The sequence below is a fragment of the Saccopteryx leptura genome, chromosome 11, assembly GCF_036850995.1.
Source record: "Saccopteryx leptura isolate mSacLep1 chromosome 11, mSacLep1_pri_phased_curated, whole genome shotgun sequence".
NCBI lineage: Eukaryota > Metazoa > Chordata > Mammalia > Chiroptera > Emballonuridae > Saccopteryx > Saccopteryx leptura.
Window position 1 is genome coordinate 44,914,742 of NC_089513.1, and position 17,476 is coordinate 44,932,217.

The window sequence follows — 17,476 nt, forward strand, 5'->3', positions numbered from 1 at the left end:
GTGGGCTTAAACAAGACATTTAACTTCTCTGAAGCTACATTTTTGTAGACTATAAAACATGGGGGTAATAAAACCTACTTCAGTGAGTTACTACAATGGCAAGTTAAATGTGGTATACTTACCTAAAATCAAAAGCTCTTTGAAAAAACAAAATGTTACATAATAGTGGTGTTGTTAGTTAATGGATGTTTTGCAATTAGTAAAAGAGAGATGCAATACAATCTTTCTATAATCTCATCCAAGCATTAAAACAGCATACAGTACCAGTTTTTGGAAACGCAAACCCAGAAGGGATGACTGGATCTTTAAAGGGGTAGAGTAACAAGGCTGGGGATGCTTAACCACTGCTGGATAGAAGTACAGAAAGAATCTAAAAATAATATCCTTCTCTCTACAGTAATGCAAAAAGCCCTCAATCAGTCATAAATTGGAAAAGACTTTTTTAAAAATAAAATTAATACAACCAGAATAACAAACTACATATATGCTGATGGAGATAAAGAGTTGAATTATATAGACCTCACTGTAATGGAATTTCACCAATAGTTTATAAATTTTCACCAAAGTGCTCTAAATTACCTTAAACTATCTTCATTATTTCTTGTAGACTCCTCTACAGGTTGTTTCTTGTAATCTTCCAGACAGTGGTAGAGCTCCTCTTCAAGAGGGCTCATGGGACCTTGACATTCCTTCAACAGTAAAAAGTACATAATACAACGAAAGATTATTTGTCCTTAAAAATGATGAAATACTGACACATGCTACAATGTGGATAAACCTCTAAAACAGGAAAAGTGAAAAAAGCCAGACTCAAAAGCCACATAATGCATGATTCAATTTATCGGAACCATTCAAACAGGTAAATCCACAAGGACAGAAGCAGACTGGTGGGTGCCGGAGGCTGCGAGTAGCATGGAACAGGCTGAATGTGTAACAGGCTTTCCTCAGGGTGATGAAAATGCTTTGGAACCAGACAGAAGTGGTAATTGTATAATATTGTGACTATACTAAATGCCACTGAATTGTATACTTTAAAATGATTAATTTTATGTTTTGTGTATTTTTATCACAATAAAATATGTGAAGCACATTTTAAATTTAAAGAGAGAAAAGCATTAATATTTTACTATTTTAGATAGGTACATTTTGTTACTGGTATATTAAACTCCAATTTTAAGATTTACTAAGATTAGGGGAAGGGAATAGATATGATTATTTATACTGACAGGAGATGAATTTAAAAGGCTTCTTTAGAAAGCAGTGGTCCTCAAACTTGAACATGCACACAAGCCAACTGGGTATCTTGTTAAAATGTACGTAGGTTTTCCCTCAGTAGGCCTGGGGTGGCACCTGAGGTGCTGAATCTCTTAACAACCTTTAAGGTGATGCAGATTCTACTGGCCTGTGGATCACACCTGAGCACTAAATCCTTGGAGATCAGTTCCTTCAATATACTTGGTGTCTAAACTACTGCCTTGCCAGGCTTACAGGCAAGAGAAATATTATAAACCATTAAAACACATTTCAAGTTCAAAGGTTAAAAACTACCCACTACTACTTGAATACGGATTTAAAACTAGAAAGAACAATTATGCAAATGTAATGAAAAATGAATTCAATTTTTACAAATACAATAAATAACAGCATAATTTTATAAAAGTACATACACATGTACCAACTAAAAGCACAGGAATACTATTTTAAAGTTGCATCAAAGTAAAACTTCCTTAAGATTGAAGAATTCAAGTTTTTTATTTTTAGGGGTTTTTTAAAAAGATTTTATTTATTCATTTTTAGAGAAAGGAGAGAGGCCGAGAGAGAGAGAGAGAGAGAGAGAGAGAGAGAGAGAGAGAGACAGAAGGGGTAGAGGAGCAGGAAACATCAACTCCCATATGTGCCCTGACCAGGCAAGCCCAAGGTTTCGAACCGGCGACCTCAGCGTTCCAGGTCGACGCTTTATCCACTGCGCCACCACAGGTCAGGCCTTTAGGGATCAATTAAGAAGAGTAAATGTATCTGATGTAAGGAAGTACTAAAATAATGAAAAAACTCATGGAGTCAGTTGCTGACCCCATCTCTAAGAAATAGGTCTTTTTGGACTGGCATTTATAAGAACAGAACTAAAGTATACTGCTCACAAAAATTAGGGGATATTTTATCACTTCATATTCATTTTGAAATATCCCCTAATTTTTGTGAGCAGTATATATTATATATGTTAGTCCCAAAAATTCACGCTGTTTTCCAAGTCATACCCCTGTTTAACGGATGCTGAGAAGACCCAATAACTTCTGAGATAAACCTAAAGCTTTAGGTCTTCTGCTATCAGAGGTCTCAAACTCACGGGCCGCATGTGGCCTGCCAAACAATTTTTTGCGGCCCGCAGACTAATCCACGAACTACAGTTTCTGGTCGTTTTGTGACACTGAAAAGTGTTGCGTAACAGTTGCCTTTTGTAGACCTAGTGCGACCCGCCTAACGGCTGTGATCTTGCTCTGCGGCCCACATGCTGAGTTGAGTTTGAGACCCCTGTAGATGAAACAGGGTAGGAAAGGGGGGAAGAGATCGGGCCAAGCCCTCTAAGCCACTGTTACTTTTTAAAATTTTGACTGAACCTACAACCTATATCCCAAGAATTCTAGACTCTAGATTTCTAGGGCCTGCCTGTGTGGATAATATAAATGAGCCTTGCTAGCCACATCAATTTTGTTCTAGGCCTTTATCCAACAATATTTGGAAAAAATATTTCTTCTCTTGCTCAATTCTCTAAAAACTGACCTAAAAAACATCAATTAATTCATATAACCATCAAACTAAACAATTACTTACAGATTCTTCTGGAATATTAAGGCCAAGTGTCTCAGCAACAATTGTAGCTAAATTGAAAGATGACTTTTCAGTGGGATAACTGCTTGTTCCATGTGTTTCTAAGAAAAATAAAAACCCAATCATACATTTGTAGAAACTAGATGTATATAAAAAAATACAATAAAAGAATAAAAGGCTCACAGAACCATTTTACAAGATGGCACTGAACAATTTTTAAAATTCTGTTCAAAAGGGTCCAAAATATTTACTATAGACAGCAATAAGTTGCAGATATCTAGTGTCTACACTTGCTAAACATTTTCAGTTAAGTTTTCTATTTATCCTAAGTGAAGTGAATGTAATGTGTAGATTATTTTTCTTACTGCCACTGAAAACAATCATAAAAAATAATTTTTATAATGGCTTTACTGTGAACTAAGATATAGTATGACTATCAAACCCTTTTTATAGTACCTTTCATGAAAACATACAGCATTACATAATTCCCAAGTTCTAAGCTAACAGATATTTACACAGAAGTCAACTACATTCCAATAACCCAAGTATTTAGGGAACACATACTATGTTCCAGACATTGTGCTAGGTTCTAGATGAAAAGATTTCTGTACTCGAGGAACTGATAAGCTATAGTTGAAATAGAAAGGTAAATAGAGAAGTACAATAAAATGTAAATATTACAATAGAGGTACACTAAAAAGAAGTGATTTAAACATAGAAGAAGGACTCCTAAATCTGCCTTGGAAAATCAAGAAAAGCTACATCAAAAGATGTCTCAGCTGACTCTTGAGAGAAAGAGGAATTTGACAGGTCAGTTGGGCTGGGAGCAGAGAGAAGGGGGTCTAGGTATGTGAAACAAAATTACATGTTCAGGGAACTATATGTAGTTCAATTGCTGGATTTCAAAGTGCAAAGGATGTAGCAGTAGTAGGACATAAGCCAGACAAGTCAGTGAGGGATCACGTTATGCTAAAAAGTTTAAAATATATCATGTAGGCAATGAAGTGATATCTAAGAACTTTTAATGGAGGACAGGTGCAATATTTGGTTTTAAAAAGTAATTCTAGACATGACAGGATAATAGAGCAAGAAGCAGTCATAACAGGCAAAAGAATTAATTAGATACTAAAACAATTTTATGAGGGATGCTAAACTAGTACAATGAGGGTACAGAAAGATGAATGTGGCAAATGTGTAGGAGGTAGAATCATTAAGATTTGGAGAGTACTGTATTTCCTCATGTATAAGACACACCTTAATTTTGGGGCCCAAAATTTGAAAAAAAAAAAGTACTGAAGTTCCTGAACTCAAGTTTTATTCATCATAAAATTCATACAACTCTTCATCACTGTTAAAAACTCCCATCCATTAGCTTGTCCTCATCTGTGACTGATAACGAATCACTGTCTTCATATATTGCCTCGTCCTTAGTTCCATCTATGGCATTTTAAATGCCACACTTATTAAATGACTTGACAATGATTTCAATCTTGATATTACCCCAGGATCTTTCACCCAGGTACAGACTTCTCCTATAGTTGGTTTCTTCACTCTTCCTGCTGGTATCAAATTATCCCCAGAAGACTTCATCCATTGGTTCCATTCATCTCTCATGGCACCTTTGAAGGGTTTGTTAATGCTGACATCAAGTGTATGGAGCTGGGATGTCAAGCCTCCAGGAATGACAACAAATTTTGTGTTTTGCTCGGCAGCAATCTTCTTTGTGTTTTTGTTATATGTGCCCTGAACTGATCAAGCAGCTACAGGGCAGGTTTGTATAAGAGCCCACCTGATCTCCTCCAAACTTTCTCAAACCAGATCTTCATCACATCCTGATCCATCCAACCCTTGTCATGAATGCAGACCATCACTCCGCGAGGAGTGTCCTCTTTTGGCATTGTTTTGTGTTTGAAAATCATCATAGGAGGCAGCTTGGTTCCATCAGCACAACAAACTAGAACAACTGTATAATGGCTCTTCTCATGTCCACTAATTTTTTTAGTTACAGTTTTCACCCCCTTCTTATCAACAGTTCTGCTTTTTGGGACATCAAACAGGGAGACTTCATCCATAATTGCAATCTGTCTGAACTCAGACTGATGTGTCTGTCTTCCAATACTGAATGAAAAATGATGAAATTCAAGGACCTCCTGCTCATAGCTTTCAGGCATCTTGTGGGCAAGTCTGGTGCATGTATGCATGCTTAGTCCATTCTGCTTCACGAACCTGAACACCAACTGTGTCCTTCTTTAAAATAAGTAATGTCTTTTCATCTGGAATTCTCCTTGTCTCATGCTGAACCAACAGGAATTCCAATTGCCCTTTGCTTTTCAGTCCATATCATCAATTCCCTCTCTAAATCAAGCCATTTTGCTGAATTGCCTCTCATGGCCTTCTTCTGCCATGGCTTTTTTTTTGTATTTTTCTGAAGTGAGAAGCAGGGAGGCAGAGACGGACTCCCACATGCGCCCAACCGGGATACAACAGGCATGTCCACTAGGAGGTGATGCTCTGCCTATCTGGGACATTGCTCCATTGCAACCAGAGCCATTCTAGCACCTGGGACAGAGGCCATGGAGCCTTCCTCAGCGCCCGGGCCAACTTTGCTCCAATGGAGCCTTGGCTGCAGGAGGGTAAAAGAGAGACAGAGAGAAAGTAGAGGGGAGGGGTGGAGAAGCAGATGGGCGCTTCTCCTGTGTTCACTGGCCGGGAATCGAACCCGGGACTTCCACACGCCAGGCCGATGCTCTACCGCTGAGCCAACCGGCCAGAGTCTGCCATGGCGTTTTCAGTAGGGTTTCTTCTTCCTGTAGCCAGTCTCGGACTGATTTCTCATTTGGAGGAGGACCAAAGTTACGTCCAGCAGCATGATTTCCATTCACTTTTGCAAACTGGATCACTTTTAACTTGAATTCAGCACTGTAGGAAACTCTTTTCTGAGTCATTTCTGGGCAGAATGTGGCAAAATGTAACCTACCATAATATACCGGTAACAAGTGTGAAACAAGGAGCACAAAAACAAGCATGAAAAGGCAGGAAATGCAAGTAAAAAAATTTATAACGAGCGCAAAAACAAGTGTGAAAAAGTGAGAAATGCAAGTAAAAAAAAAATCTGCAACTGCTATATAAGATGCACCCAGTTTTTAGACTCCAAAATTTTTGAAAAAGGATGCATCTTATACATGGGGAAACATGGTAGATATGAGAGATGAAGAAGCAGGAGTATAGGATAATTCAAAAAAAATTTTGTAACTGATTTTTAGAGACAATGAGAGAAGGAAAAGGGGAGAGGGAAAAGGGGAGAAGGAGAGAGAGAAACATCAATTTGTTGTTCCACTTAGTTGTGAATTCCTTGGTTGCTTCCCGTATGTGCCCTGACCAGGGATCAAACAACGCTGGTGTTTTGGGATGATACTCTGACTAAGCTAACCAGCCAGGGCCTTCAAACGTTTTTGGTTTAGATAACTCAGCTAGATATTAGAATATAAATAAAAGGACGAGAAGTAGTTTAGACAGAAAAATTTCACTTTCAGACACACTGAAGTGGAAGGATATCCAGATAGAGATGTTCAACAGCAGGCAGATACACTGGTCTAGAAGCCAGGAGAAAAGCCTTGGACAGCAATATAGATTTGGGGCTTATTATCATAAAGGTGGTAGTGGAGAACTAACTCTAAGTGAGATTCCTCCAGAAGACAGAAAGTGAGACAGGAATAGAACAAGAACCATATATTTTGGGGACAGTAACATTTAAAAGACAGAGAAAGAACAGCCAACAAAGGAAGGTGAAAAAAGAACAAGAAGAGAATCAGGAGAGTAGCACCACTTCAATAAATAGAGGGTGCTCAATAATGTCAAATGCCAGAGAGGTCAAGATAATGACCGGAAAGTATTCATTATATTTAACAACCAGGAAGTCACTGATGACTTTTTCCAGAGCAATTCCAATGTAATTAATGAGAGAAGAATGTGTGAAAATATATTCTCTTTATCTCCTTCTTCCCTATTCTTTCCTCTCCTTCTCCCTCCCTCCTGTACCCCTTTCTCTAACCAACCCCTCTCTCTAGGGCTGGGAGTGGGGAGAAGATGGTGGATTCCACTGAAGTGAATGGGACTGTAATATCACCTCCAAGAGGGTAAAAATGGTTGTTGGGGGATAAAAATATCTTTTTATGTGTAACACACAGATATACATACATTCACACAGGACAGCCGCATTATTAAAATTTCATAGGGGAAGTGATTAGAGGAAAAAAAACACCTAAAAAGGCTGGGGTAGAGGTAATAATGAAAGAACTTGTGACTCACTGTTTCATACAATATACTGCCTCAGGGCTAAGTACCTGAATTTCTCCATCTACATGAATTGGTTGGTAATCTCACCCAGTCTCATAGCTTACAACCATCTACATGCTAACAACTTCCATTCCACTATCCTAGACTTTTCCAAACTCATATCCACCTACCCAGCCAAATCTGTCTGAATGTCTATCTAGCACTTCAAACAGAACACTCTCAAAACCAAATTCCTGATTTCTAACCATCCCACCTCACCCTGTAAACCTACTGCTGGAAGCCTCTTCTCTCAGTAAACAGAAACTGTAAACAGTTTCCCTCAGTCTGCCCCAGCCACACAGAACCATTAAGGTTCCTCAAACAATCAAAAGCACCTCTGGTAGAGCGTCAGCCTGGCGTGCAGGAGTCCCAGGTTTGATTCCCGGCCAGGGCACACAGGAGAAGTGCCCATCTGCTTCTCCACCCCTCCGCCTCTCCTTCCTCTCTGTCTCTTTCTTCCCCTCCCGCAGCCAAGGCTCCACTGGAGCAAAGTTGACCTGGGTGCTGAGGATGGCTCTGTGGCCTCAGGCACAAGAATGGCTCTGGTTGCAACAGAGCGACGCACCAGATAGGCAGAGCATCGCCCCCTGGTGGGCATGCTGATCGGGCGCATGCAGGAGTCTGTCTTGACTGCCTCCCCGTTTCCAACTTCAGAAAAATACAAAAATAAATAATAATAAAAAAATAAATAAAAAGCACCTCACCTCACGGTCTTTGTGCTCGCCAATTTCTCCACCTGGTGTGCCCTTCCCCGATAGCCATTTGACCCCCTCGCTTCCCTCAGTCTTTACTCATATGTCACTTTTAAATGAGGTTTTCCAATATCTCTTCTTACCATAATATATTTTTTTTTCCTCTTCCTAACTAGACTGTAAGCTCAGTGAGGTTAAAAGCTGTTTTGTTCAGTGCCTGGTATAGAGCAAACACTAAAATATTTGTTGAATCAATGAGTAAATCAGAATAAAGCTTTGTTACTTAAAATTACAGTGGTACCTTGAGATACGAGCAGATCAACATACGATTTTTTTAAGATATGAGCTGCGACTCGGTCCATATTTTTGTTTGAGATCCGAGCGAAATTCTGAGATACGAGTCATGATTAGGGAAGCTGCCACTAGTTGATGTGTTGGCGCACGGGTCCAGTATCGGCAGCACATCACCAGCATCTCGTTCTTTCTCACGTGTTACCCGCAGAATCAATTTGAATCTCGTGCGCTATACTCATTCTTGCATCATTTTTGCATTTTTTACTAACTTTTTTTGTGTGCTATCATGGGACTGAAGAAAGTGAGTGTAAAGGACAGTAGTGAGAAGGAGAATGATCTTGATAAAAGTAAAGCAAGAAATAATAGAAAAATATGAGCGTGGTATATGAGTGATTGAACTGGCAAGGCTGTAACACTGCAATGCATCTACAATTTATACCATCCTTAAACAAAAGGATGCCACCGAAAGGGCAAATCCAGTGAAAGAAACTATAATTCTGTCCCAATGAAGGACAAATATCCATGAAGAAACGGAGAAGCTTCTGCTGGTGTGGGTGAAAGAGAGAGAGCTGGCAGGAGATACAGTGACAAAGACTGTAATATGCGAAAAGGCACGTATTATTTACAGTGACTTGAATAAGAAAGAACCATCAACCTTAAAAGAGGCAGCAGAAGACACATTTAAGGCAAGTCACGGCTGGTTTGAAAATTTCAAGAAGAGATCTGGCATCCACTCAGTGGTGAGGCATGGTGAAGCTGCGAGTGCTGACGTTAAGGCAGCTGAGGAATACATTGCACGTTTTGCTGTGCTTATCGCAAAGGAAGACTACATCCCCCAACAAGTGTTCAACTATGATGAAACAGGATTATTTTGGAAAAAAATGTCCTGGAGGACTTTCATCACACAGAGGAGAAGAAGCTACCAGGCCATAAACCCATGAAGGACCGTCTGACCCTTGCATTGTGTGCAAATGCTAGTGGTGACTGTAAAGTAAAGCCACTGCTAGTGTATCATTCCGAAAATCCTTGAGCCTTTAAGACTTAAAAGATTCTTAAAGAAAAACTGCAGGTTATGTGGGGCGTCAATGCTAGGGCATGGGTTACGCTGCAGTTTTTTATTGAATGGGTAAATCTTGTCTTTGGTCCTGCAGTGAAGAAATATCTTCAAGAAAATAAACTCCTGATGAAAGTATTACTAATCCTTCATAATACTCCAGCCCACCCACCTGGTCTTGAAGATGACATTCTCGATGAGTTCAAATTTGTGAAAGTCCTCTACTTCCCAACCAACACGACTTCAATCTTGCAACCTATGGGTCAGCAGGTCATTTCCAACTTTACAAAGCTTTACACAAAGCACTTGTTCTGCTGCTGCTTTGAGGTGACTGAGAATACAAGTCTAACCCATTAAGAGTTTTGGAAAGATCAATACAACATGGTGATATGTTTACACATTATTGACTTGGCATGGCAAGAGGTTACATGAAGAACCTTGAACGCGGCATGGAAAAAGTTATGGCCTGATGTTGTTGCAGACAGGGACTTTGAAGGATTCAAACCAGAGACCGAGACCGAGGTAGAAGCATTAGAGGAGACTGTGTCCCTCGGAAAGTCGATGGGTCTGGAGGTAGATGAGGGTGACATAAACGAGCTCGTCGAGGAACATGAGGAGGAACTCTCAACTGAGGAGTTGAAGGAGCTACAGATGATGCAACATACGGAGCTTCTGCAAGGGATTAGTAGTGAGGAGGAGGTAGAGTCAAAGGAAGTGATTTCTACAAGTGAAATTAAAGACATGCTGACAATGTGGGAGAAGCTTTCAAGTTTCATTGGAAAGAAACACCCAGAAAAAGTTTCAACTGGTCCTGCTTCAGCACTTTTTAATGACACGTTAGTCACATTTCTGTAACATTTTAAAAGGCAGGCAAAAGCAAACCTCTTTGGATAGATTTTCATTCAAAAGTCCTGCAAGTGAAAGTGCCCAAAGTGCTGCCAAAAAGGAAAAAACAGGTGATGATTAAATGAAAAATATGTAATGTTAAGCTTAGGTTAAGTTTAAAGTTAAGAAAGTGCATTTTTTTTTTACAATTAAGTTTCTGTGGTTTCATTTTAAGTAAAGAAAGTGCAGTTCTAGTTTTGTTTAAAGTAAAAAAAGTGCAGTTTTAGTTTACATTTAGTGTTAAGAAAGTGCAGTTTTAGTTGACGTGTCTACAGTGCCTGCATCCCTTCCTCCCTCCCTCCTCCTCCGCCATTCACCTCCGTTAGCCACACTCGTCTGTCTCCAAGGTAAGAATACAGTACTAAATAACACTTTTCTCTTTTACTTCATGTATTTTGTTATTCATCGGTAAAGTATACATGTGTGTTTCTTAATTAAAAACGTCTTTTTTCATAATTTAGGATGATCTGGGGATGTTTCACAGGGCTGGAACTGATTAAATATATTTCAGTTATTTTAAATGGGAGAAATTTGTTTGATATATGAGTTGACTGACTTACGAGCTTGCTTACAGAACGAATTAAACTCGTATCTCAAGGTACCACTGTATTAGCAATTTGTATTAATATGGATAAGGCTATTAAAATTATTTAATAATAGGAAAACATTATTTCCTAATATGAAAAAGACTGTTAAACTAATAATACAAACAAAATAAAAAATATCTTAAAATATTGTCTAATTCAGACTGTTGGCCACTCTTACCACCAATAACCACAAATTTTAAATTAGTAAAGTAACCTCATTATCTTACTTACTAGCCACCGGAGACTGACTTTGATCACAAGTGTCAGCCACTAGAATTTCATTTTCATTAGGCTTATGTTGTGGATGAATTGAAGATTTTGGAACCTTTCTCAATTCTAAGGGGGAAAAAAAAGATTACTATAAACAATCATGAAAAAATATTATTTTGATAAGCTAACAAACCTAATTTTATATGTATTAAAAGTGCTATTTTATAGATTCAATTTTCATATTATCGTAAAAGCGTTCATCCCTATATTTTAACTAGAAACAAAGCTGGAATTTGATCCACAGTAGTCAGGACAGTGGGGGAGAGAACTAGAACAGAGAGCTGTACCATTTTAATGTATCTTTTCCTTATGTGTTTTTGTTAAAAATCATTAAGTTAATTTAAAACGAAGACTGAATCACATCTCTCCAAAATCTTTGTTTTCAAGTTTGTATTTTCTGGAAGGAAATTCTGAAACATGCTTTACAGAAAAATTCAAAAAAACCCCAAAAGTAAAAGGAAATAGACTTTTACTAATTATAACCTGAATGTAATATATGCAAAAAAGCAGTATAAACTTTAAAATAAACAAGTAAATATGGTTAGAAAGAAAAAATAACTAAGTAGTCATGAACTCAGTTTTAAAATAACTTGTGTGGCCCAAAAGGTATCTTGTATTTTAAATCAAAATTTCAGATTCAAAGTAAAAATGATCAGAACAAGATTAAAAGAGACAAATCAAGTTTTTAAATATATAGTTACATGTTATTCTCCTACAATGACGTAATAAGCCAGAAGCTTTTATGATACAAAAGACTTTCCCAATAAAGGAAATTGCTATGATTTGATTTTCTGAATATTCTCATAGATAGATTTAAACCTGGCCTAAACCATGCAGATGCTTATCTGCAGTGACTCTTCTGTCTGACAGCAGACTAAAAGAACCAATGAATGTTCCTTCTAGATCTGTGATCTTACATTTTACTTTAGTTCCTAATTATGTGTAAGATTTTTAACAGTTCTTCTGTTTTCCACTAGATGGTGATGCAAGGTCATACAAAATGATGAAAATCATGCTAATTTTTCAATATCAAAGAATAAGATCAACTTATTTTTTCAGAGGCACAGCTACTGTGAACAATTTATTTGCATTATAAAAATACATCTAGAACTATACACACCCCTTCTCCCCAAAATGCTTTCCTTGTTACAAATAGTTTAGGTTAAAACAGTCTTTACCATTTACTTTTAGATCAATATTAAAAGAAATAATCTTTGCATCATGTCACATGATAAATTTCAGGACTACATGAAAAGGTAGTTCAAAAAACATTTAATAAAAATGGTAAGCCACAAAGAAGATACATTACTATACCCCTCCCTCCCTCCCTTCCCTCCTTCCCTCCTTCCCTCCTTCCTCCCTCCCTCCCTCTCTCCCTTCCTTTTTCTTTTATTTCTTTCTCTCTTTCTTTTTCTTTCTCTCTTTCTTTTCTTTCGCCAGAGAGACAGAGAGAGGGACAGATAAGGATAGACAGAGAGGAAGGGAGAGAGATGAGGAACATCAATTCTTTGTTGTGGCTCCTTAGTTCATTGATTGCTTTCTCATATGTGCCTTGACAGGGGGGGGGGGGGGGCCCTTCAGCTGAGCCAGTGATCCGTTGCTCAAGACAGCAACCTTTGGGCTCAAGCCAGTGAACATGGGGTCATGTCTATACCATGCTCAAGCTGGCAACCCCACGCTCAAGCTGGTGACCTTGGGGTTTTGAACCTGGGTCCTCTGTATCCCAGCCTATCGCTCTATCCACTGTGCCACTGCCTGGTCAGGCAACAATGCCATTTCTTGATTATCACCAATTGCTACAAATTATAACAAGTAAAAATAGCCCGTTTAAAACAGGATTCTCAATATGGAATAGCTATGGGCAAGACCTGGAAAATAACTAAAGTTAAGGGAGAGGAAGATCTATATTTGAATCTGACTCATCTACTTACTGGAGAGGTGGCCAAGAGTGAGTTATTTAATGCTTCTAAACAGCATCTTTCATCATCTATAAAATATAGGTGCTATTAGCTACCTTTCAGGCCTGTCATGAGAATTAAAATATAGTAGTAATATATTTAAATCACTCAGCATGATACCTGGCACACAGTAGGTAATAATTGTTAAATTCCTTTCCTTTTTCCTTTTATCCCACTCAGACAGATGCTCATAAGAATTTTTTTTTAAGTGAGAGGAGGGGACATAGTGAGACAGACCCCACATGTGACTTAACCGGGATCCACTTGGCAACCCCAGTCTGGGGCTTATGCTCAGACCAACCGAGCTATCCTCAGAGCCCGGGGCCTGACGCTCAGACCAACTGAGCTATCCTCAGAGCCCGGGGCCCGATGCTCAGACCAACTGAGCTATCCTCAGTGCCCGGGGCCGATGCTCAGACCAACTGAGCTATCCTCAGTGCCCAGGGCCAACACTTGAATCAATTGAGCCACTGGCTCGAGAAGAGGAAGAGAGGGGGAGAAAGTGGGGGAGTGAAGCAGATGGCTGCTTCTCTTGTGTGCCCTGACAAGAATGTTTTTAAATAATAGGAAACTATTACTATGTTTACAAAATGCTAGGCATTTATATATTGAGGAGAGCAATGCATATCTATACATTACAGAAGCGGAAAATGACTTCCTAGTCACTTCACTAATGGAAGTTAAATTTATGGTGTTAACATCAAGTTACCTGAACAATGACTATCTAAATTCCATTATCTTAGGTAACACGAAAACAATAGGGGCATAATATTTTTATAAAACTAAATAACTAAATTCCAACCCTAATCCTTACCATTTGTACACACAGAGTGCTCCAGTTTAGAATGTGTTTGCTCCATGTGTTGAACATGAAGGTTCTCTTTTCTCCGTAGTCGATTAGTGCCAGAAAAGGAAAAGGCTGTTATTGGTGAATCGGGAACAACATTTTCCTCAGATCCAAGCTCAGCGGCCTGATGCTGTTGATCATTCCTATAGGAAAATAATGACAAATGAAAGAAAATTAATTCAATAAATTCATTTACTGAAACATCTACCATATGGTATGGAGCTAGAGCAAAACATAGGTATTAAGCTATAAGAGATTAACTCCTTGCCATCTAATGTTCAAAATCTGAATATAAGGATTAGAGAAGTACACACTTGATTCGAGTGAGGAATATTATTGTGACAAGTACAAAGTGTAGGTGCTGTCGCAGTAACATTAAAAGAATTTCAAATGGCAGAGAAAGTCAGTAGAGGGTCCAGAGTCCAGGTAAAGGCACACTGTACGTACTGTCTACTTGGGTTAGAAAAAAACAAGCTTGAGCCACACGAAGGAGAGCTGATTAAGTGTGCACACAGATTAGAAAGCAAGAGAAGAGTTAAGGTGTTCGAGCATGGAAGTAATGTGACATTCTAGCAACAGTGTGCAAGATTGACTGGGTCAGAAAGGAGGCAAGGAAATCAATGAAGCAGTGGCTACAATGGTCCAGCCAAGAGCTTCCGTGGGTCTGAACTGCGAGTTGAAAACAGCTATGGAAAGAAAGGGACTAGTGCTCAACACTGTGGTAGCAGAACAAACGTGACTTGGCAACTGACAAAAATAGAGTGATAAGTAATAATCACTACCAACATTTTCATATGTTTACACTGCTAGTCACTGTTAAAAGTGCTGCATGAATCAGTTCAGTTATTGTAACTGTATCAAGTATTACTAATACTCTCATTTTACAAATGAGAAAATGGAGTTAAAGAAGTTAAGTCACTTACTAAAATAGTAAATAACAGAACCAGGGTCTAAATCCCAGCAGCCTAACTCCCAGGACAGTAGTTAACCACTCAATGTGGTATCTTTATGACTGACTACAAGTAGGATTCAACTTTTGAGTTTCTGCCACTGCTTTTATCCAGGTGCCCTTACAATCTACTCTCAAAACATCAGTCAGAACAGTCTTATTGAAACTCTATTAAAACTTAAGTTATGTCTGATTAAAAGCTGCCACATCTTCCCAATTCACATAAGACACAAGCCAAAGTCCTCTTAATGAAATACAAGGTCCTACAGGATCTGACTGTCCTCTTCCCCTCTGCCCTTTCTGATGTTTTCATATCACGCTCTACTTCAGCCACCCAGCTTCCTCAAGGTTCCTCAGACACACCATGCATAGCCCTGCCTTAGCTACTTTGTGCTAGCTGTTCTATCTGCTTGGAACGCAAAGCTCCATCCATTACAAGGCGAATTACCTCCGCCCCTGGAAGTCTTTGCCAGAACTCGACTTTCTCATTAAGGCCTACCTTGAACACACTTTAAAATTGCAGCTCTACTTCCTACAGGTTTTTCTCATTCTGCTCTATTTACTTTAACCACAGTATGTTCTGCTTTCTAATATAATATAAATTGACTTATCCATTGCTCGCCTGCTAGAATGTAAACACCAAGAGCATAAGGGTCTTTGGTTCACCAATACATCATAAGAGGCCATAAAAATAGGCACACAGTAGGTACTCAATGAATATTTGCTGAATAAATGAGTGAATATGAGAGAGTCTCAGATTCCATTAAAAAAATAAGTTTGTGTTAATCTATGCATATGTCCAACTCAATTCAGAATGAAGGGTACCTAAAGACCAGGTTTGGATTAAATTGTAGTTATTAAGTTAATTAAGTTTAACTCAATTGACTTTCCCACTTAAACTATGAGCAACAGATTTTTTTAAATCACTAGATGAGGCCCTAACTAGTTGGCTCACTGGTAGAGCGTTGGCCTGGTGTGTGGAAGTCCCGGGTTTGATTCCCAGTCAGTGCACACAGGAGAAGCGCCCATCTGCTTCTCCACCCTTCTCCCTCTCCTTTCTCTCTGTCTCTCTCTTCCCCTCCTGCAGCCAAGGCTCCATTGGAGCACAGTTGGCCTGGGTGCTGAGATGGCTCCATGGCCTCTGCCTCATGCTAGAAGCTCCAGTTGCAATGGAGCAACACCCCAGGTGAGCAGAGCATCGCCCCCTAGTGGGCTTGCCAGGTGGATCCCGGTTGGGCGCATGTGGGAGTCTCTCTGCCTCCCCGCTTCTTGCTTCAGAAATATACAAAAAAAAAAAAAAAATCATTAGATGATAGATTAATTCTTTCCAACACTGACATCTTAATTTCCTGGATCGTATCACTGTTACTGTGGTCTATAATCCTATATTCTGTATTGAAGATCTTCAGAGCTATTTAGAGCTAATATCTTATTTTTAATCTCTCCCTACAAATTCTACTATCTTATTCTGGAAAAACAGAATAAGCTGGTCACATGAGAAAGCCTTATAAATTAATGGAGTGTGAAATCCATTTGACCTCACTCTAATCACATCACAGACTACCTGCCTAAGTCATAAAAATTCAACCTGAAACATGAATGAGTCATGAGAAGAAACAGATTTCCTGGGAGAGCTGATCTAGAAGTAGTAGGGATCTCACACACACACACACACACACACACACACACACACACACACACACACACACACTATCTAACCAGACCTGTCCTTAAAAACTAAGTAAACAAAAGGTGTCTCTGTCCTCCTTTGTCATTTAAAAAAAGAAGGGGGAAAAACATCATATATTGGCCAAGTTTTCTTCTTTAAAGTATTAGGTCTCAATCTGATCTGGTGAAGTTAAATTCACACCACAGCTCCTAGTAACATTTTTACGCACATTTAAGTCACCTTATTCCTTTCACTTTTTATTCTAAAGGACAGAGAGAACACTTTTTTGGCTATTTGTAGGCTTCCCGTTAAAATAGTTTTAGATGTTTTCTCCCCCCTCCCCCCAAAGACCTATAAGGATACAGGGTCTCTCTTCACAAAGTCTGTAAAAAAGTTTTTAATATTCAGCTTTCTCCTGCTGTACTCTGAAGAACTTAGGTACTTCCAATCAAAACATAATTTTAATTTAATAGAGTTCACTTAAATATTCAAGTTCACTAAACAAATGATTTTCAGAAAAGGGAAGAAAACTCCTTAAATTACAAACTACTGAGTCGGATACCCTGATCTTTTAAAACGAGTATCAGCTTATTATATCAATAATTCAAATAAGACTAATTTTAAAAACAGCAGTGTGAAACCAGCTGCTCTGAGGAACGCTTTATTCTGCAACCCACTCTCAGAAAGGCACCAGATAATGACTCCCTTGCTATCTTCTCACTGTAAACAAAAAGAAGAAATATAAACTCGGTATAATAAAGACTGACTCCTCCCTGACTAAACCTATCACCGAGTTATCACTGATGAAGGAAATCTGTAATAGCATGCCTCAGGGCTCCACCCTCAGGCAGGTTTTGTTCAATATTTTATTAAAAATTTTTAATGCAGGGCACTGATGGAATATTTATCAAATAATGGAAGACATAAAGCTGAGAGTAAAAGCTAACCTAATACAGAGCAGAAAACAAGACCAACATATGAGAAGAACCCCCCCCCCCCAAGTTGGAATGATAAGCCAAATCTAACAAAGCAAAATTCCACAGGATAAATGAGATTCAAGCATCAATGAACTGAGTAGGAAGAGAAAGAATCCAGGCTCAGCCACCTACA

The 17,476-nt window shown here is 38.8% G+C and overlaps 1 protein-coding gene across 4 annotated transcripts in view; it reads right to left on the minus strand.

Moving 5' to 3' along the window:
• The window catches only part of RBBP8 (RB binding protein 8, endonuclease), a 107,454-nt gene that overhangs the window by 21,508 nt on the left and 68,470 nt on the right, over positions 1 to 17,476 (minus strand). For all 4 annotated transcript variants that reach the window (XM_066352535.1, XM_066352537.1, XM_066352536.1 and 1 more), the window contains 4 exons: positions 13,716 to 13,891; positions 10,905 to 11,009; positions 2,830 to 2,927; positions 580 to 689 (listed from right to left, as the gene is read on the minus strand). In XM_066352535.1, the coding sequence (XP_066208632.1) occupies positions 580 to 689; positions 2,830 to 2,927; positions 10,905 to 11,009; positions 13,716 to 13,891 (489 nt within the window). The remainder of the gene's footprint in view (positions 1 to 579; positions 690 to 2,829; positions 2,928 to 10,904; positions 11,010 to 13,715; positions 13,892 to 17,476) is intronic.